At 50.6% G+C, this 21,831-nt stretch overlaps 1 protein-coding gene across 1 annotated transcript; it reads left to right on the top strand.

Moving 5' to 3' along the window:
- Positions 1 to 1,543: 1,543 nt before the first annotated feature.
- DNAI2 (dynein axonemal intermediate chain 2) lies at positions 1,544 to 21,828 on the top strand (the record flags this gene model as incomplete). Its single annotated transcript, XM_082604846.1, has 12 exons — positions 1,544 to 1,726; positions 3,207 to 3,368; positions 4,348 to 4,469; positions 6,534 to 6,676; positions 7,715 to 7,828; positions 12,034 to 12,173; positions 13,057 to 13,179; positions 16,322 to 16,545; positions 17,314 to 17,449; positions 18,125 to 18,271; positions 19,085 to 19,312; positions 21,145 to 21,828. The coding sequence occupies 12 exons, from the start codon at positions 1,544 to 1,546 to the stop codon at positions 21,250 to 21,252; spliced, it is 1,830 nt and encodes a 609-aa protein (XP_082460972.1). The 3' UTR covers positions 21,253 to 21,828.
- Between the last annotated feature and the right edge of the window lie 3 nt (positions 21,829 to 21,831).

The following is a 21,831-nucleotide window of genomic DNA, read 5'->3' as shown; positions in this document are numbered from 1 at the left end:
CCCACCTCTCTGGTCCTTTAAAGCCCTGGAGGTGGGGTCAGACACATATCTGGTCCTAACAGTCATCTGGGGTGATTGTGTAAAACACACTTTGCTAGGCCTCATCCCACACATGTAAATCAGTGTTTGCAGGAGGGAGCCTGGGAATCTCTATGTTTTGAATGGACGTCCCAGATGCGAGAAACGTTGGTTGAGAGATTAAGAGCCCTCACTTTATTTATTTTTATTTTTAAAATTAATTTATTTGCCCTAGTAGGGGCAAATCACTATAATTCCCTGCCCTCCATTGCAGTGCGTGGGCTTCTCATTGCGGTGGCTTCTCTTGTGGAGCACGGGCTCTAGGCGTGCGGGCTTCAGTAGTTTTGGCACGCAGGCTCAGTAGTTGCGGCTCACGGGCTCTAGAGCACAGGCTCAGTAGTTGTGGTACATGGGCTTAGTTGCTCCATGGCATGTGGGATCTTCCCGGACCAGGGCTTGAACCCGTGTCCCCTGCATGGGCAGGTAGATTCCTAACCACTGCACCACCAGGGAAGCCCTCTCTTTATTTTCTTAATCTTGTCTTTTGGGGCAAGTCGAGAGCAATTCGTGGGAAGGGCCACGGCCTTTCTAAGACTTCCAGTTAGCATGAGTGAGAATGCATTTCCGAGCGTTGCATTTGAACCCTGGCTCTGCTGCTGCCCGAGATCTTGCATTTCACCTTCTCGGCATCCTAAGTGTGTCAAGTCTTGGAATGACTGAGTGGCCCAGCCAAGGTCAAGCAGCTGGTGAGTGGCAGGGCCAGAACTTGAAGTCAGGGTCCAACCCAGCCTGCTTTTCAATTTCCCACTGTGCCTTTCATGACCAGTAGCACAAGTCAGAGGGTTTCCCAAAGGCCTAACTCTTCTGCCTGCTGGGGACATGGTCTGACCCTCTCTCCTTCTCAGCTGGACTCCCAGCCCTGTCCCCGTTGGAGTGACGTGGAGGGAAGAGGTTTCAGTGGGGCTCCCACAGGGTGATGGAGGGTGGAATCCAGTAACCTAGTGGGTGAGCCTTTCTGGCAATCACGTGGTTGGATGGGAGGGTTTCCAGAGAGGCCTGGGGCTCAAATCTGTATGCTGTATGATCAGGTCCAGTGTGTGGCAGGGAATTTAGTTCAACATAATCGCCATCAGTATTTCTTCCTGCCTCACAATAAACATACTAGCTCAGCAAAAACTGTATCATTTGGTGAGTAAGAGATTTGGAGTCAGGTAGACCAGCTCTACCACATGTGAGCTATGTGATCCTGGGCAAGGCATTCTGGGTATCGCCAAATATCGGATTCCTCCAAAGTAAAAGGGTGATTTTATTGTCCACTTCAGAGGGCAACGGTAAGAACTGAAGATGATGCTTAGCCTGTAGCCATCACTCCATAAATTATTTTTTCAAATGCAGATGGAGCATCTGGATAAATCCATTAGGAGCCTGGAGTTGCCCCCGGTGGTAGGGTCCGTGGGGACTGGGAAGCAGCCAGCTGGGGCCCCTCACCACACACCCTCCCTCTGTTCCTGCAGCAGCTGGTACCATGGAGATTGTGTATGTGTATGTCAAGAAGCGCAGCGAGTTCGGGAAGCAATGCAACTTCTCCGACCGCCAGGCAGAGCTGAACATCGACATACCGCCCAACCCTGAGCTGGCCAAGCAATTCATGGAGCGGAACCCTGTGAACAAGGGCATCCAGTGCTCCACCAGCATGTCGGAACACGAGGTGGGTCCCTGCCCCAGGGGCCGGGGCCAGTGGAGGTGTGGTCCGGCAGGGTGGCTGGCCAAGGCAGGCAAGTGGGCCTGGGTGACTCCATCCCCCTGGAAGCCAGTTAGAGTGGATCAGTGAAGATGCTGGAAGTACGAGGGCAGAATCGCTCCCAGACCCACCTCGGTGCCCAGGGTCAGGACAAGGCCCAGCACCAACCATTCCCTGGGCCGGGTGAATGTAAATCAAGATGTTCTCTCTCCCAGGGGCTCTGGCCTCACCTCTAAGACTCTTACTAGAGTTGTTTTAGGCATTGGGTACATCTGGGAGAGGTATCTGAGGGGGCCAGGGATTCACATCTACAGGACCCGCCTAGCTTGGGAAAAGGAAAAGGTCCCATAGAAAGTGCTGGTCAGAGGTGCCTCCAGTATAAAGGAACTGAGGGTCATGTTGCTGTCCAAGCTCCCAGATTTCTCCTGGTCTGTCTGAACCAAGTGATCAGCTCCTGATTATGTCAAGAACGGCTGAGAGAAGATTAGACTGAAGGAGTTAACACAACTGTCATGTTCCCAAATCAACGGAATGAAAATCACACTGATTTGGCCAAAACGCTTTGTGGATGGCTCCAATAACTCACAGTTCAAACAAACTGAGTTTCTTGCTTTCCCAGGGCAAGCTGCTGTCATGGGGACCAGAGTGGTTTTGTTCATGGTGTAGCCACCTAAACAAGATGGTGGCCATGAAGGCCACACCACATCAGGGTCTCCTCTGTCAGCAGCTCCACCCTGTTGAAACTTTTAGCTTTGGAAAAGGAGAAGGGGAGTGACCGCTCAATGGGTATGGAGTCTCCATTTGGGGTGATGAGAAAGTTCTGGAATTAGATAGTGATCATGATTGCACAACATTGTGACTGTTCTTAATGCTACTAACTTGTACATTTTAGTCAAAATGGTAGATTTTATGTTATGTGTATTTTACCACAATTTAAAAGGTGGGGGAAAACTGGGAAGGAGGAAAAGAGGTAAGTTTAAGGGGTAAAACTACATCTATGCCATCCTCCCTACAACAGAGAATGGGCAAAGCAAGTCCACACTCTTAATTGTTTTTATGTCTCGATTCCTGTGACATTGTAAATGGTAGGGTGGAGAAAGCTTAGTCACATTTTCCTTTGGGATCTCACAGAACTGGTGGGTGGGCTCCTCTGGACCTTTAGGGTTGAGATCAGGTCAGAACTGGATTTTCCATAGCCACTGGCAGCATCTGCAAAGCTGCTAACTCCACAGGGGTGGCACTTTTGTGGCTGCCTGTGACCATCCAAGGACCAGAAAGTTCCTTGCTGGACCTGAAAATATAGTGGCTTTGGCCAGGGGCACCTCACAGTTCCAACCCTGAGCGCTCAGAGCCCAGGGACCCGGGAGCCCTGGGACACTGGTTTGCAGAAGTGGTCGGATGCTTCCACCAGGGCCAGGCGTCTTCTCACCTGTGGCTCTCTGTCTAGGCCAATACAGAGCGGTTTGAAATGGAGACCCGGGGGGTTAATCACATCGAGGGGGGCTGGCCCAAGGATGTGAACCCCCTGGAACTGGAGCAGACGACCCGCTTCCGGAAGAAGGTGGAGAAAGATGAGAACTACATCAAGACCATCACGCAGCTGGGCTCGGTAAGTCTTCCTTCAGCGCCAGTGGTCAGGGCCTCAGCCGTCACTCTGCTTCCCCAGCTGCACGTCAAGCTCAGCAACCGTGGCTCCTCGGGGAAGGACACCAGCTACGTTATGCAACCTTCTGTCTGGGAGCAGGCAGGCAGGTCCACACAGCAGACCAGAAGGTCCAAGGACTGAACGGGCTTTAACAGGAATCTGAAAAATGGGAAATCCTCTGGGCAAAGAGAACCCCAAGGAACCCCACGCAGCAGCTACCTGCCAGTAGGGATCATTCATTCATTCGACACATTTGGATGGAGCTTCTAGTCTCTGCCAGGTGCAGTAGAGATTGCAAAAAGTGAAATTCACATATATTCGGCCCCAAAGAGTTTATAATCCATTGGAGGCCAAAAACAAATACAGAGGTATCACTGTATAAGGTAGAAAGAAAGGCTGTAAGAGGAAAGATGCTCTGCCATTTGCCCCATAAGGAGGGAGAGTTGATTTCCTGCTGAAGGAATCAGGGGAGTCTTCCTGGAAGAGGTGGCACTTGATCTTGAGTTTTCCTTGTTGGATATTTGGAATAACGGGGAATGGCCTTCTGGGTGGAGGAAACAGGAGATGGATGCCATATATGGAGTGATTACTAATTCTGTTTGCCTGGAGCAGTGTTTCTTCACCTTTTTTTCATTGTTGTCCCCCAACAAGCCTTTTTAGACATCGCCCCACCCCAATGAAAATGTAATACCATAGGTGTACTATATATTTATGTACTGTATGTGTATCTGTGCTTTGTATAAAAAAGTAATAATATTTTACCCCCAAGAACCAATTTCCACCCTTTTGGGGGGTAGGTGTTGCCCCCATTGAAAATGCATGGGCTGGAAGGATGGGAAAAGACTACTAGGTATTTCTCGTCCCTCCCAGACTCCATCTCAGCCCTGGTCAGGCTGAAAGGACCTCCCTTTACTGCTAAGAACTCCCGCTGTGTCCTCCTCAGATCATGGAGCACTGCATCAAGCAGAATAACGCCACTGACATCTACCAGGAGTATTTTGATGACGAGGATGCGCTGGAGGTGATGGAAGAGGCCGCTTCAGCTAAAACCATCAATGTTTTCAGGTACCTCTATAGCCAGGCAGGTGTCTGGCCAATTTCTCTCAGCCCTATGCGTGGGTGCTTCCAAAGGTGACCCCTTGCCCGTCACTCCATGCCATGGGTACAATGCCATCTGTGATCCGAGCTTAATAAGGAACAGAGCAATAAAACGCCCAGCAGACAAGTGGTGCCCACCCTGAGGGCAGGCCTGGTTGGTGGAAAAGGAGGACAGAGTCTGGGGAAAGACTAAAGCAAATTTGCAAAGCTGTGTACAAGTGTGGTTGATTCACACGGTGTAGAGAATGTATCAAGTACCCAACGTCAGTGATCCGGCTGCACTGTGAGTAAACAAGACCCTCATCCCAAACTCTCAGGAGTGTGCCTGGAATGACCTCCAAGGACAGCAGAAATTTGACAAAAGAAATTTATCCCACAGACACGTGTGTGAAGTCACTGGATATTCACTGCGGCAGGGTGTGTGCTAGCCAAAGACTGGAAGGAAGCTAAACGCATCGGTAGGGGGCTGGTTCCAGCAATTCTGGTATGCCCACACTGTTGAATACCACGCAGCCATCAGAATGAATGAGGCAGCTCCTTATGTGCCTATAGAGAGTTTCCAAGATTTACTATGTGAAACCAAAGCAAAACAGGGGGCAGAACAGTGTGTAGAGAGCACTACTTTTTGTTTAAAATACACGTATATGCATGTGTGCATGTATGTATACATATGTGTATACATGTATATGTATATATGTGCATGTGTGTGCATGTATACATGTATATGTATGTATATATGTGCGCGTGTGTGTGTGTATGCTCACATATGCAGAGAATACCTGTGATTTCAGACGTGACTAGCCTCAAATGCCAACTCTGGAGGATTCATTTTGCCACCGTGACCCACTGAGGGTCCTGGGAAGTGTTTCACCCAGCCCCAGCACAACCAGTAAGGACTCTTTTCTGATCCAGGGCTGAGTCATGGTGTGCCGAGCAGGCTTCTAGCAATGGGCGTGCAAGAGAAGGGCCAGGGTGGGGCGGGGGCTGTCTGCCCTGCTGCTCCAGCCCTGCTGGGATCTGACCTTCCATGTGGATATCCGAGAGGGCTGACGCATTAGAAGTCATGCCATCCACCCTCCGCGTCTGACAGATGAGGAAACTGACCCTAGGGAGGGGATGTGCTCAGGGCTCACAGTGGGTGGGTGACCCAACCAAGGATGGGTCTCAGCCTGTGCTCCTTCTACCATAGCAGTGCTTCCAGGGAGGAGTGACGTGGATGAGTCACATGGCCAGAAAGTTACTTCATTTCCCACGTTCGTTCATTCTTTCCGGTGACTTCAATGACAAAGTGTCAGTTTGGGGCCATTAAGTCTTTTTTTTTTTTTTTTTTTTTGCCGTACGCGGGCCTCTCACTGCTGTGGCCTCTCCAGTTGCAGAGCATAGGCTCCAGACACGCAGGCTCAGCGGCCATGGCTCACGGGCCCAGCCGCTCCCCGGCATGTGGGATCTTCCCGGACTGGGGCACGAACCCGTGTCCCCTGCATCAGCAGGCGGACTCTCAACCACTGCGCCACCAGGGAAGCCCTCATTTCTTTTTAATGTTGAATAATAATGATGTCTGGATGTACCACAGTTTATCCATTCACCTACCGAAGGGCATCTTGGTTGGTTCCAAGTTTGGGGAATTATGAATAAAACTGCTGTAAACCTCTGTGTGCAGGCTTTTGTGTGGACATATGTTTTAAACTCAATTGGGCAAATACCACGGAGCATAATGGCTGAATTCCTCACCCTCTCTCATAGTTTAATATTAATGAGAAATCAAGCCTCAGGCTCGGAACTTTCAGTAAACGAAGACATCAGGCTGAAATTTAATATTTTATTTCCATTGTCTTAATTTTTATTAGTTTTTATTTATGGCTGGTGAGATCAATTTTCCAATTAAGGGAGTCCTGTCAGCTTTGTTTTTAAAATAAATTTATCTGAGCGAATGTTTAAATATGTATGAATTCTTTTAAGAAAAAACTTAGCAAATACGAAATTTAGGGAGCCTGGGATTTCAGTCTTCTGCCCTCTTGCCCTCCCCTAAAGGGATCCCCAGGAAATTAAGCGGTCAGCCACACACATCTCCTGGCACCCCGATGGCAGCAGAAAGTTGGCAGTGGCGTACTCTTGCTTGGACTTTCAACGGGCACCTGAGGGCATGAGCAACGAATCGTACATCTGGGACCTGGGTGAGGAAGAGAGGGGTTTGGTAGCCAGGGAAGGATGAGGGAGTGCGGCAGAGACCAGTGAAAACTCGTGGGGGAGGAAGGTAGAAGCAGCGGGACTCTCGTGGGGCTGGTCCCTCACTGGGATGCCCAGGGACCCAGGAGGAAGCCTCTGTCTCATCCCTTTGCTGTCTGGGTTCAGGTGCAGCCAAGCGGAGCCAGATCAGAAGCAGGAACTCCCTTCATTTCCAGATCCCAGGGCATTCAAGACCAGACCACATGGAGACCCAACTCTGGGTCCCTGAAGAGCATATCAGAAAGAGTCCCCAGCAGACTGAGAAGGGACCCAAGGTGTCCTCACAGGGACGCAGGGACTCACCTCTGTCCCACCTGTCCTGGCACTTTCCTCTAATTCATGGCCAGTAGGGGCAGTGTGTCCACTCGGGAGCACGGACCACTGTTGACAGAAGGGCTCACTCCCAGGGCAGAGTCTGGCAGGTAGCAGGTGACTGTGGGCCCCATCCATGCTCTCAGACGTCCCTCATTGCTGTCGTTGTGAAAATAAACGTTAGCCTTTATTAGCAGGTGTAGGTGCCACGCACAGGACTGAGCACTTTACACACCTGAGCAGCTCAATGAGCTCTTAGGGCTGCCCCGTGGGCTGGACTCCATCATTATCCCTGCTGTACACACAGGGCAGCTAGCTGGTTCACACAAGTCAGGGGAGAGTTGACTTTTTGTAAAAGCCTTAAACCTCATTTAATACCAAACCTGGAAAATAGACTAGAATGACAGTCACACACACACAATCCTGATTCCCAAAAATAAAACCAGTAGAAGAGCCTCCAGGACTAGATGCTGGCCACTGAGGACCAGAGCTTGCAGCCTGGAGAGGGGCTTCCAGGCTTCCCCTTGCCACCCGCCACCTGTAGAAGGGGTTTAACCCTGTCCTTTTTTTTCCAGGTCTGATAGAATATATATATATATATGTATGTATATATATATATATATATATATATATATATATATATATATAGTTGTTGTTGTCGTTCTGCTTTGTAGAAAACCCCAACAGGCCAGAAATTGCCCTAAAGCCATCTTCTCCTCTTGTCACCTTGGAATACAACCCCAAAGATTCCCACGTGCTCCTGGCAGGCTGCTACAATGGGCAGATTGGTAAGGAGGGACCCCACCCCCACCCCCCGCCCGGCACTTAACCAGGAGTCAGCCCGAGTCCCCTGCAGGCTCTCAGGCAGCTTGGCCCCTGTTGCTGTCTGGCCAGGGCCCACCTGCCAGGCTAGGCTTGCCAGGGAGGACAAAGTGGGATGAGGACTTCCTGCAGATTCCAAACGTCAAGGTGAGACAGGTTTTGCTGATACCTCAGCCGTGTCTTCAGCTGTAGAAGTTTAAGTGAGTCTAAAATGAGTTCAAAATAAAAAGTTAAGAAAATTATGGGCCAAGTGAAGTCAAGAAACATTTACTGTACGCCTACCCTGAGCTAGGCTAGGTTAGCTAGAGGCAAAGGGGTTATGAGACCACTGGGGAGCTCCATCTCAGGAGATGCAGTTGGGGGCAACCTACACGGTAATGGGTGTGAGTAATACCAGCCATATAGAGTGAGTCGGGGGGGAAAAAGGAAAAAAAAAGAATTATAGAACTGGCTAAAACAAGAGGTATGAAGACCATTTACAGGGGGGATTCATTCAGTTTAGAAACTGATTCTATCAAAACTTGTTTAAAGCCAGCTTACCGTCTTGCTTGTTCTTTCATTAATGAGTTAAATAAAACCTCATACATCAAAAAAAAAAAAAAGAATGAATGGGGAAGTGTTACTTCTCTTCTGTTTTTTTTGGTTTTTTTGGTTTTTTTGGAAGAGTTTGTGAAGAGTTGATAGCCATTCTTCTTTAAATATTTGGTAGAATTCACCAATGAAGCTATCTGGTCTGGGGATTTTTCTTATTGGTAGTTTTAAAGTTGAAAATTCAACCTCTTTATTTGTTACAGGTCTTCTCACATTTCCTATTTCTTCTTGAATCAGTTTTGATAGTTTGTGTTTTTCTAGAATTTTTCCTTTTCATCTAGGTAATCTAATTTGTTGACAAAATTGTTCATTCTCTTACAATCATTTCATTTCTGTAAGGTTGGTAGTAACATCTCCTATGTCTTTCCTGGTTTTAGTAATTTGAGTGTTCTCTCTTTTTCTCTTGGTCAGTCTAGCTAGAGGTTGATAAATTTTGTTTTATTTTCAAAGAACCAACTTTTTATTTTATTGACTTTTCTCAGTTTTTAAACTCTCCATTTCATTTATTTCCACTCTAATCCTTACTATTTCCTTCCTTCTGCTTGCTTTGGGTTTATTTTGCTCTTCTTTTTCTAAATTTCTTAAAGTGGAAGGGTTGATTATTGATTTGAGGTTTTAAAAAATACAGATATTGGGGCTTCCTTGGTGGTGCAGTGGTTGAGAATCTGCCTGCTAATGCAGGGGACACGGGTTCGAGCCCTGGTCTGGGAGGATCCCACATGCCACGGAGTAACTAGGCCCGTGAGCCACAACTACTGAGCCTGCGCATCTGGAGCCTGTGCTCCACAACAAGAGAGGCCACGACAGTGAGAGGCCCGCGCACCACGATGAAGAGTGGCCCCCGCTTGCCACATCTAGAGAAAGCCCTCGCACAGAAACAAAGACCCAACACAGCAAAAATAAATTAATTAATTAATAAAACAAAGGGCTAGTCTGCCAAAGAATGATTGAAGTTTAAAAAAAAAATACAGATATTTAAAGTTATACATTTACCTCTAAACACGGCTTTAGCTACCCTAAGTTTTGGTATGTTGTCTTCTCATGTTCATTCATTTCAAGGTATTTTCTAATTTCCCTTTGACTTCTTCTTTGACCCATGGATTATTTAGATGTATGTTGTTTAATTTCTCTATGTTTGTGAATTTTCTGGTTTTTCTTCAGTTATTGGTTTCTACTTTTATTCTGTTATGGTAAGAAAAGATACCTTGCATGATTTCAATCTTTAAAATCTATTGAGACCTGTTTTATGGCCTAACATGTGGTCTATCTTGGAGAATGTTCCCTGTGCGCTTGAGATGAATGTTTTCTGCATGTTGTCATCTGGAGCCAAAAACTCTCACAGACTTTGCTAGGAGGCTCTGTGTGCATACTTGAGCATACCTTCAACACTCAGCCAGGCAGTTGTCAACTCTGCCTTAGCTGCTGCACCGAGCCTTAAGGTCAGCCAGAGGTGAAAGCTTAGGGCCTTCTCAGTTTTTTCCTCAGTATGTGTGCAGCCCTGGGAATGCACACAGCCATACCCATGCATGTGACCTTCTAGGTTCCAGGAGCTTTTCAAAACTCCTATGGACATTCTCCAGCTTTTCCTTTCAAGCATTTTGGTTAGCCTATTGTTTGCCCCACTTGTTATCCACTACTGTGGGATCCTGCAAAGTTAATCAGTTGTCTGTAATTATAATTATTTTCAAAATTGCCTTCTTAAAAAGACCTTTTTCACTGGGCAAGCTCCAAATCAAGGTGAATATAGACAACCTTGCAAGTGGGGGGTCTTGCAGGGAACCACCAGACAGACAGGTCAAATAATGACAATTCTTTGAATAGGAGACTTTGAAAGAGCTCCAGCTGCATTCTGCTCCATCCCTTGGCCTCCAGGCTATTGGTTTTTTACCAGGAAGGCAGAATGTTATTTTTCAAGGCTACCATGGAACCGGAGAGTATAGGATCCTAACTAGAGCAAGTCAAAATGCAACAGAACTTACTGTTCTTACCAAGATTCAGCCGTTTTTCTCAAATAAACACTCTGATTGGCTGCCAGCCTTTGGCTAATTTCCAGAGTTCTGAAAAAGTTGATTCTGACCATTTTTGCCAAGGTTCTCTTGGCCTTTATGGAGGAGAGAATTCTCAGAGGTCTTTACTCTGCCATTTTTGCTGGTGGGACACCCAGAGAACTGATGTTGGTATCCCTGGTGAGCTCAGAAGAAACCTGCCCACGTAGGCCCTGAAGGTTCCTGCCTGCCCTTCACCTCTGGCCTTGAAGTAACCAAACCATTAATCCTCCTGTCTGCATCCCAGGCCAGACTCAACCAGACACGAAAAGGGTTCCCCTTCCCTCCTGTCTTCACGAGCTCTCCTATGTTCCCCTCTTGCTCCAGGAGTAGGGGCCGGAACGGCTGGGACGCTTCTCAGCAACCCTCTGTGGCCAGGCTGCCTCCTGGCCTCCTGGCCTCCTGAGGCCTCTGACCTCCCTCTTAGACCTGCTGCCCCCTCTCCAGGGGAGCTCCAGGGTTATGAGATAGACGTGGGCTCCCATAAGCCTCCTGCAAATCCATCTGGATGCCCAGGCTTTAAAAGACTGAAGCAAAGCCACTTGGCCACGATTTATGCAGGAGCCCCGCCTCGCTCATCATTCTTAACTCTTTCAGTGGTTTTTCATGCCAGCTCAGACCAGCCCAGGCTCTGGGGCTCTGCTGTCTGTAAGAAAGACATGGTGGGACCCACCCTGGAGTACTGCTTTGCCCAAGCAGAGTGAGCTTAGCTAAGAAAACCTGTTTCTGGGCCAGACTGGTCCAGGGCCAAATGCCTTGGACTTGGATTCCATAAATCAAGACTTATGGATCATGGACTTTTGTTGTTGTTTTACAAAACCAGCTTTCCTAGAAACAGCTCTGAGTGATAGGGTGGGTCCTCGCTATACCCTCGTGGGAAAATGAAAACAGAATCCACTGGGACAAAATAATAGGTAAGCTTCGAGTCTTTCTTGGTAAAACAGAAGAAGTGACGTACTAATTATGAATCAGAAGAAAGGATAAATCTCCCTCTGTGTGTTTCTTTCCGATCAGATGCAGCAAAGGTACAGAGGCGAAAAGGGAATGAGTGGATGCAGCAGGAGAGATTTGCGTAGATGTTTTTACTTCCCAGAGCCTTTCCCTGGGGTGGAGGCGCTCCTCTCTCTTTGCCTGGCTCACTCCATCCCGAGGTTCCTCCTCAGTCTTAGTTCCTTCTCACTTCCTCCAGGAAGCCTTCCCTGACTGCCTCCATGTGTCTCCTTCTGGAGCAATCACAGCACGGGCTGTACTTGCAGATTTCCCTTCCCGTCTCCCAGGGACTGTGGCTGTCTGAATCCCAGTGGCCTCCCCAGTGCCCAGTGTGATGCTCAACATGTGTTAGGGGCTCAGTGGAATGAATGAAGCATGCCTTGGGGTCTGGTAGGAAACTCAGGCGGGTTTGAACTTAGCCCCGCTTCTAAAAAACCACGTACCTGCCAAACCAAGACAAGCAGCATCCCTCTATCCCGTGCTCCCTGCACTAAGAAAGGAAGCCTGTGCCCCCATCACATCCCCTTCATTTTCTTCCCCGCCAGCCTGTTGGGACACCAGGAAGGGCAGCCTGGTGGCAGAGCTGTCCACCATTGAGTTCAGCCACCGAGACCCTGTTTACGGCACCATCTGGCTGCAGTCGAAGACGGGCACCGAGTGCTTCTCGGCATCCACGGACGGGCAGGTACCGACCAGCCGGACGTTGTAGGGGGCAAGGGGGTGGGGATCAGTAACAGTTTCCCGGCCTTCCACTGGATTACCTAAGAATGTTTCCTTTTCATTCCATTTTTAAATTGAATAATAGGTAATACATGCACATGGAACAAGATCCCAAAGGTACAAAAGGGCAGACAGTGAAACGCCTTCCTCCCACCTCTACCTTCAAGCCTCCCAGTCCCCCTCCCTGTAGCCGCCCACCCACATCAGCCTCCAGCCTCCATGTCTGCATACAGAAGCAAACGTGTCTGTCTTTGCTCTCTTTCTGTACACCTTGCACGTTGATCTGCACTTGACGTTTTTCATTTAGCATGTCTTGAAGATGATTTCATATATCGTAAAGCGCTGCCCCATGCCTGCTAAGGACTTAATAAATTATGGGTATGCTGTAATTTGTTTAAGTGGATTTTAATATTTTGTAGTTACCAAAAAATGTGGCAAAGAGTGTGTTTGTATATAGATTACCACACACATGTGAAGTATACGTTCCTGGCTGTGGGATTTCTGTGTCAAAGCATGCGTGCATTTTGAATGTTGCTATATATTGCCCTGCTGTGAGGAGACTTTAAGAATACACATCTGGCAATTCTCCTTCAGGAGGTCTGGGGTGAGGCCCTGGCATCTGGATTTTAGGAAGCTTGCTCATGACGCTGATGATTAGCCAGGCTTGGGACTGTGGACAAAAGGAGTGATTCTCAAAGCATGTTTGTTCCCTCAGATTGCTGGTAGTCTCTGTCAGACACCCCTTTGGCTCCAGTGACTGGCCCCAAAAAGGTGGAGGGGGGAAAGAAGGCAAAAGTCAGGAGAATTGTGGGACCTCAGGTCTCAGAGTTGGCCCCTCCTCCCATCAGGTCATGTGGTGGGACATCCGGAAGCTGAGCGAGCCCACCGAGGTCGTCATCATGGACATCACCAAAAAGGAACAGCTGGAGCATGCCTTGGGGGCCATCTCCCTGGAGTTCGAGGCTACTCTGGTGGGTGTCCCTTCCTCTCCCTTCCCTGACTTCCATTGCCAGGGCAGCCAAAGCCAAGGGCAGAGCCGTGGCTACTGTGTCAGATGGACCCTGTGGCTCCTTCTCACCTTGTGCACTGGACCATCCGCCTGTGGTCCTCCTAGACCGGTGTGGTCTTTACAACCACTTTCCAGCAGGGGGCAGCAGAGCAGAGGAAGGAGGCCATTCTAATTCACTCAAGAGTCGCCATTTGGCTAGTGTCCAGGCTGATCAGAAGGCAAGCTTTCTGAAAGGACAGGATTCCAGAGAGGCCCCATTCTATGAGAAGAGCCCTGTCCACAACCAGCATTCAGAGGCCAGGCTCCAGGTCTGTCCCTGCCTCACGTGGGACCCTGGGCCGGTGGCTTCACTTCTGTGGGGAAAGAAGAGGTGTTGGAGAGGAAAGTGAGATCAGAGGAGGCTCCTTGGCAAACCAGAGCACGGGCCTATGATGGCATTTAGTAACTGAGAAGGAACAGTAAAGAAATATCAAAGTGGTAATGTGGTTGTGTCCGAGGAGGGAAGCTTCTAGAAGCTGCAAATGAAGACTCCCTCCAAAGCAAGAAAACGACCTTTCCAGATGGCTCTTGGCCTGGCTCCCCCTTGGGATTGTCACTGGTTTGCTTCCAGGCCGTGTGACATCATTCCCAGGCCCTTAGGAGGTGGAGGTGCTCTGGCCTCACCCCTGCCCTGGGAGTCCCCCACCCCACCCCCAAGGCTGGGGGATCAATGTGGTAGATGAGGTGGAAGACAGTTTTACTGACCTCCTCAGCCCTGGGCATGGAGTCACAGTGGGGAGGACTCAGAAAAACATTCTGTCCCCGAATCAAAGATTTCTAGGCCAAGTGCTAGATGCAATGACCTCACGGCCACTAGTCCTTACCTCTCCCACACTGTGTGCTGGACCCTTGTAACTGCCTTACGTGATGAGCTTGTGTGATCACCCATGACCGTCTTGTGAGGTGATGTGATTATCCCTACTTTGCAGATAAACAACTTCATCTTAGGGAGGTAAGTCACATACTGTAGAACACGGGATGCTGGGGCTCAAACCCAGGGCTCTGACCCCAAGGCCCAGGCTCTCCACCCCATGCCCCACCAAGGAGTCTGAGGCATGATGGGCCACCAGGACCTGGGCAGTTTATCTCTCTTACTAGCTTTCAGAAGCCCTGGAGTTGACTTTATTCCTTACTTTTCTGGGACTCTCGAGCTGTGTCTCTTTCCTTTCCTTTTTTTTTTTTTTTTTGTTTAATTTTTATTGGAGTATAGTTGATTTGCAATGTTTTGTTAGTTTCTGCTCTACAGCAAAGTGAATCAGTTATACATAATACATATGTCTACTCTTTTTTAGATTCTTTTCCCAAGTAGGTCATTACAGAGTATTAAGTAGAGCACCCCATGCTACACAGAAGGTCCTTGTTATCTATTTTGTATATAGTAGTGTGTATACGTTAATCCCAATCTCCTAATTTATCACTTCCCCACACCTTTCCTCCTTGGTAACCATAAGTTTCATTTCGATATCTGTGAGTCTGTTTCTGTTTATAAATAGATTCACTTGGGGGTTTTTTGTTTTGTTTTGTTCTTTAAATATTTATTTATTTAGGCTAGGCCGGGTCTTAGTTGCGGCAGGTGGGATCTTTAGTTGCAGCATGCGAGCTTCTTAGTTGCAGCATGTGGGCTTCTTAGTTACAGCATGAGGACTCTTAGTTGCGGCATGCACGTGGGATCTAGTTCCTGACCAGGGATCGAACCTGGGCCCCCTGCACTGTAAGCACGCAGTCTCCCTAAATAGGTTCATTTGTATCATTTTTTAATTAGATTCCACGTATAAGTGATATCATAGAATATTTGTCTTTGTCTGACTTACTTCACTTAGTATGATCATCTCTGGGTCCATCCATGTTGCTGCAAATGGTATTATTACATTCTTTTTAATGGCTGAGTAATATTCCATCGTATATATGTATCACATCTTCTTTATCCATTCCTCTGTTGATGGGCATTTAGGCTGCTTCCATGTCTTGGCTATTGTAAATAGTGCTGTAGTAAACATTGGGGTGCATGGATCTTTTCGAATATATGCCCAGAAGTGGGATTGCTGGGTCATATGTTAGTTCTATATTTCGTTTTTTAAGGAACCTCCATACTGTTCTCCACAATGACTGTACCACTTTACACTCCCACCAACAGTGTAGAAGGGTCTTCGCTTTCCTTTGACCCTCCAATTTGTAGCCCAGTTGTTCTTTTTAATTGTAGTAAAAACAAAAACAAAAAAAAAAACGCACATAATGTAAAATGTACCATCTTAACCATTGTTAAATATACTTACATTGTGGGCTCTCCCGAGTATTTTCCTCTTACAAAACTGACACTCTGTACCTTTTAATCAACAAACTCCCCATTTTCCCCTCCCTTCAGCCCCTTCAACTTTCTGTGTCTATGAATATACCTCCTCCGGGTACCTCATTTTAGTGAACACTTCCTGCGTTTGTCTTTTTGTGATGAGCTTTTTTCACTTAGTACAATGTCCTCAAGGTTTATCAACATTGTAGCACGTGGCAGAATTTCCTTCCTTTCTGAGGCCAAATAATATTGCATTGTACGGGCAGATCACATGTCGTTCACATGTCGATGACACTTGGGTGTTGTGAATGGACACGGGTGTACAACGTAGACCAGTTTTGCGGGGTGTAGTAGCTGGAGGCTGGAGGGAGCTCTTCTAGATCCATGTTTTACATTATTGATTCAGTCATTTACTTTATGTGTAAACATTCAGGATCTTTATGGCAAAATGCTTAGTGGACACAGTGAGGCTACAGGAAGAGGGCTGGTGATGAGATTCTCCAGGGACCAGAAGAGTCGGGGGCCCTTATTTGTGGGGCCCTTGGGAGGTTTAAAGAAGTGTGGGATCTGATCAAGCGCAAGAGTGGGCGCAGCTACCTAGAAGGGGGCGGGGCACAGCGCGAGCAGAGGCTTAAACCGCAGGCACTTTCAGCACCTTTGGACCCCCAGCCGTCCTGCCGCTCCACCACCCTGACTCCGGAAAACCACTCACCTTGCCAGCTAAACCCTGAGCTGATGTTCCATGGAGCCTTTCGCTTACATGTTACTCCCTCCACAGCCGACCAAGTTCATGGTGGGCACGGAGCAAGGCATCGTCATCTCCTGCAACCGCAAGGCCAAGACATCGGCTGAGAAGATTGTGTGCACCTTCTCAGGCCACCATGGCCCCATCTATGCCCTGCAGCGAAACCCATTTTACCCAAAGAACTTTCTGACCGTCGGCGACTGGACCGCCCGCATCTGGTCAGAAGACAGCCGGGAGTCGTCCATCATGTGGACCAAGTAAGGGGGGACGTTGGGGCGGGAGAGGGATGCAGGGGGTTGAGGGCACAGAGGGGGCCCAGCCCAAGCCAGGAGTGCTCTGAGCGTCTCTGTGTCCACCCATAAAATGGAGAAAACACTTCTCCACAAACAGCCAAGCTTACGCTGGGAAGAGGCTTGATTCAGTCCCTTCAGAAAGGAAGATGCTTCAAACTGCACATTCATCTGTCGGTGGACATTTAGGTTGTTTCCATGTTTGGCTATTGTGAGTAGTGCTGCAGTGGACATGGGAGGGCAGGTATCTCTTCGAGATCCTGATTTCAATTCCTTCGGATAAAGACCCAGAAATGGGACTGAGGACCCTCCACACTGTTCTCCATAGCGGCTGCACCAATTTACATTCCCACTAACAGTGCACAAGGGTTCCCTTTTCTCCACACCCTCTCCAGCACTCATTTTTTGTTTTTGTAATAATTTAGCCATCCTCACAGTTGTGAGATGATATCTCATTGTGGTTTTGATTGCATTCCTCTGATGATTGGTGATGTTGAGCACCTTTTCGTATACCTGTTGGCCATCTGTATGTCTTCTTTGAAGAAATAGTGCAAACTGTGAGCTGTGGGTGGTGAGGCTGGTGTGGCTAGAAGTCAGACACAAGAAAGAACTTCCTGCCCAGCAGTGAAACCCTGCAGCCGGGGCGGGGCTGGATGAGTAGGGCTGCGGCTCAGCAGGCTCTCCATCCCTCCCAACCACAGGGGTCCCTGACCGGTGGCACCCGTCTCCCAACAGGTACCACATGGCTTATCTCACTGATGGTGCCTGGAGCCCAGTGAGGCCAGCGGTTTTCTTCACCACCAAGATGGACGGGACCTTGGACATCTGGGACTTTGTGTTCAAGCAATGTGACCCCGCCCTCAGCCTGAAGGTCATGTGCACCTGCCTCCCCATGCACCCAGGCCCTCAGACTCTGGTGGCACAGCAGAATCACCTGAGGGGAATTTAAAACGGAAAAAAGCAGATGCCCGGCCTTTCCTCCCGCCAGGCCTGTTCCTTCAGAAGCCAGGGCGCAGGCTTCTGGCAGCTGACCCCTTCCAGCCTGAGCTAACGTTATCCTATCAGCAAAGCCAGAGCAGAGACCTGCAGGCTAGGGCCATGGAAAAGCGCGGGGCTGGGGAAACTGCAGAATGAAAGTGGGGCTGAAGGGACTTCCCTGGTGGTCCAGCGGTTAAGACTCCACGCTCCCAATGCGGGGGCCACGGGTTCGATCCCTGGTCGGGGAACTAAGATCCCACATGCCCAACAGTGCAGCAAAGAAAAAAAGAAAGAAAGAAAGAAAGTGGGGCTGGACTGAAGGGGTGGGTGTGGGGGGCAGGCTGAGATGGAAGATGAGGCTGGGGGTGAAGGGTTTTACAGCCAGTCGTAGAGTATGAACTTCATCCTGTGGGTTGAGGCTGGGGTCCCCCTCAATCAGGGGAGTCACCAAGGGTGTCTGAATGGGGCTGCTTGGCTAAGTCTCCCCAGGAGCCAGATAATCAGACCAACAAAGGGTGACATTGCTCCTCTCTCCTCCCTCACCCGGGTCTGCCTGACCCTCCAACAGGTGTGTGACGAGGCCCTCTTCTGCCTCCGGCTACAAGACAATGGACGTTTCATTGCCTGTGGCTCCCAGCTGGGGACAACCACGCTGCTGGAGGTCTCGAATGGGCTGTGCACCCTGCAGAGGAACGAGAAGAACATGGTTTCCTCGGTAGGTGCGGGCCCCGGGCGAGGTGCGCACCAGCTCCTGTCCTGACCTGGCCCCCTGGCCGAGCGGGCCAGTCAGGGAAGTACAGATGCCCTTTTCCGTCACCTCCTGGGAAATGGATGGATATTTGGGGGTAGATCAGGAAATGAGCCCGAGAAGTGGATGTTGGGAATGTCTGAATCCACCCTGGCTTCACTACTCAGTAGCCAAGTGGCCCTGGGCAAGTCACTTTACATCTCCAAGCTTCAGGTTTTTTCAGCTGCAAATCCAAGTGGTTTGACTCGGTCAGTTTGTCTAGTTTCAAACAACATACCTTTGGGGCAGCAGAACCTGTCCAAGGAAGCCTTAGCAGAATGCCTGTAGAGAAGACAGGTGGAAGGGGACCGTCCTGGGGAAGGGGCCCTGGGGGCTGAGATCCATCACCCCGGAGGCGCCTCCCCAGAACCATGGGGCACGCAGAGAAATTGAAAACCCCTGGTGCCGAGACCCTGGGAGACCCTCCTGGCTCTGCCTGAGGTTGTGGTCCCACCAATGAACTCGTCCTCTGTGGGCCCAGGCCGCCATGCTGCGCAGCCCCGGAGGGTGTTCTTCACGCCTGCATCTGTGTTCTTGGAATTCCTTGGAACTGAGTAACTTGGCACCCCTGCTCCCGCCTCCCAACCCCCATATTTAGCCCCCCTTTCTTGCCATTAGCCCGGAGTACAGGCCTCTGTGTGGGCTGCTTGGAGTCGAGCAAGGAGAACCCGCCCGGCCCCCGTGCTGGGAGCCAGCGCTGCCTGCCTGCCTCTCCCACGGCCTCTTTGTCCCTGTGCGCAGATATTTGAGCGTGAGACCCGGCGGGAGAAGATCCTGGAGGCCAGGCACCGTGAGATGCGGCTGAAGGAGAAGGGCAAGGCGGAGGGCAAGGATGGCCACCAGAGGGAAGAGGAGCCTGCCTTGAACCTGGAGGAGCTGGTCACCAAGGCCGAGGAGGAGTTCTTTGATGTCATCTTCACGGAGCTGAAGAAGAGGGAGGCGGAAGCCATGAAGAAGAAGCCCAAGCCTGTAGGGGCCTCGAGCGGGCTCGGCAGGGCGGGGGGGGGGGGGGGGGCGTGGCCGGGAGGGAGCCACGGCGCCCGGGCTGCCTGCTTGCTGACCTCGGGCGACCGCGAGCAAGTGGCCTCACCGGGTGGACCTTCATTTGTCCATCTGGCAAGTGGGAGGAATTACCCCCTTCCTCCAGAGGAATCCAAAGTCTCCAAACACACTTCAGGCTCCCTGAGCACAGGAGCCGTACCCTGTGCTTCTTGAAATCCTCCTCTCCCCACCACGATGGGGACCTTGAACATGCATGTGACCCGGGCTACATGAGCCATCAGAGAAGAGGGAGCCTGGAGGCCCAGGGAGGCGGGGGCTGTGAGATCCATGATGACCCCTCCTGGCATCAGGGGGTGAAATGTGTCCTGAGCTCAGCCATCCATGGCCCCGGCTCCAAAGCACCTTCTAGCTGTATCGCCTGGGCTCATCACTTCACTTCTTGGTTCCTTAATTTTCATCTGGAAACTGAGGAGATGGAGTGATAAATGTAGTGTCACCTTCCAGGCCCTCTTAGGTACGAGGGGACAAAGAAAAAGACATGGTCTGTCTGGGCCATTGTCTTTAGGGGCCCACAGATAAGATGCTAAGATGTGAAAGAGTGAAAGCACAACACGGAAGGGAAAAGAACAAGCGAGTGTGGGCCAGCGTCTGCCCTTGTAAGCAAGATCGGCTACCTAGTTAGGGAAGGAAGGAAAACATGGGGCCCCTAGTTCAAAAGTATTGAGAAGCTCAAGGGACTTCCCTGGCGGTCCAGTGGTTAAGACTCCGCGCTTCCACTGCAGGGGTTGCGGGTTTGATCCCTGGTCACGGAACTAAGATCCCTCATGCCTCGCGGCCAAAAAAAAAAAAAAGTGTTGAGAAGTTTAAGACAGTGGCAGCAGACACTAAAGCAAGCGTGGAGCCCTGCTCAGCACAGGCCGCGTGGCCGCACAGGGCGCCGGCCCATGAAGCCGGCCCGTGTGTCCAGTTCTCAGGCACTGATGGAGTGACAGGGGGACGGAAGGTGGGTAAGCACACAGAGAAGCTCACCGGCTCCATCCCGTGACTACTCACCATTTCTGCCTCTCTCCCACTGGGTCTAGAGACAGGCTGTGATTTCTGTGGGCGCATTTTGTATTTCGAAGTACTCGGATCTGAGCGGCTTTATTCTCACACTATCTGGTGGTACGGGTGGGGCTGAGGCGAGGCTGGAGTCCTGCCTTTCTGACCCAGAGCCCGGGCTCCTCCCACCCATCCCCCCCGGCCCTCCAGCCCTCCAGCAGGTGATGCTGACACGGTGCAATGTGGCCACTGACCCTGTGTCTGCTGCTGGACAGCCCCAGACGTGCTCCCCACAGCAGCGTGAACGCTCTGGATGGAGAAGCTGATCCTCAGAAGGGGTTAAGCTACACAGAGCCTGGCCCCCTCCTTCTGCCCACCACACGCTTCCTGCCGGTCTCTGCATCTCCGCAGTTGGCCAGACATTCTGGGGTCAGAGCTGAGAAGGCACTGCTGGGTCCTCACATGCATTATCTCTAATCCCAGCCACAGCCCTGAAGGGAATCATGTCCCCTTTACAGGGGAGGGGACCAAGGAGACTCAGGAGGAACTAGCTCGAGGTGGCCCAGGCAGCAAGCGGCAGGTGCCCGAGGCCGTGCCCACCATCCGTACCCACAGGTGTCGAGCGTCCGCTAGGCTCTCACGGCCGTGGTGCTGGCAGCGCGGTCTCCTGGGTGCCCAGCAACCTAGGCTCAGGGGTTAACCTCCCGGGTGCAGGGAGGCCTGCCCTCCACCAACAAGTCTATGCTGTCTTTCTGTAGCTGGAACGACCAAGTCTGGAGACAGAAGAGGAGGAGGTGGAGGGAGAGGAAGAAAGGGAGGAAGAAAGAGACGGTGCAGAGAGTCCAACCTTGGAAGGTCAGCCTTGACCGGAGCCCCGCTCACACGCGCGCCTGCTTCCCCCCTCTCGGCACTGCCCTGGTTTTACAAGTCGGGGTGCTAACGCCCTCCCTTAAAGGGTCTCCGGGGTAAGGGAGGGCTGGAGGAGCAAAGGGGCACCAACCCAGCCCCCATATGCCCCACAGATCCCCGGTCCCCAGTGACTCCCTGAGCCCAGTCCCAAGAGACCCCTCGGAGGGAGGGAAGGGGCAGGGCTCATCCCCGCGCTGGTCCCCTGGTCTCAGCCACACCCCAGCCAACCTCACCCAGGTCCCCTGGCCCTCCCTGTTCCCTTGGGTTGAGCTTTGCAAGGGCTTTCCCGACAAGCATCTTCCTTCACAAGCTTGCAAAGCCTCCGCTGGGCTTGCCATGGCCATGGCCGGGCCTCAGGAAGGCCTGTGGGTGCGGGAAGCGGTCTCTCCTTCTCCCTTACTGACCCTCCGCACCCACACATGACTGGGGGACAGAAAGTCTGTCCACTTCTAAGACATCTTTCCAAGCAACTCCTCTGGGGAGCATTGACCTCCAAGAGGGTGAGAGTCAGTGGATGAAATGAGCTGGATGTCTCT

This window comes from Mesoplodon mirus (assembly GCF_964341445.2).
Source record: "Mesoplodon mirus genome assembly, chromosome: 18".
NCBI classification, from domain to species: Eukaryota; Metazoa; Chordata; class Mammalia; order Artiodactyla; family Ziphiidae; genus Mesoplodon; species Mesoplodon mirus.
The sequence above is the reverse complement of the archived record's forward strand: the minus strand, read 5'-3'. Positions and strand labels throughout refer to the sequence as shown.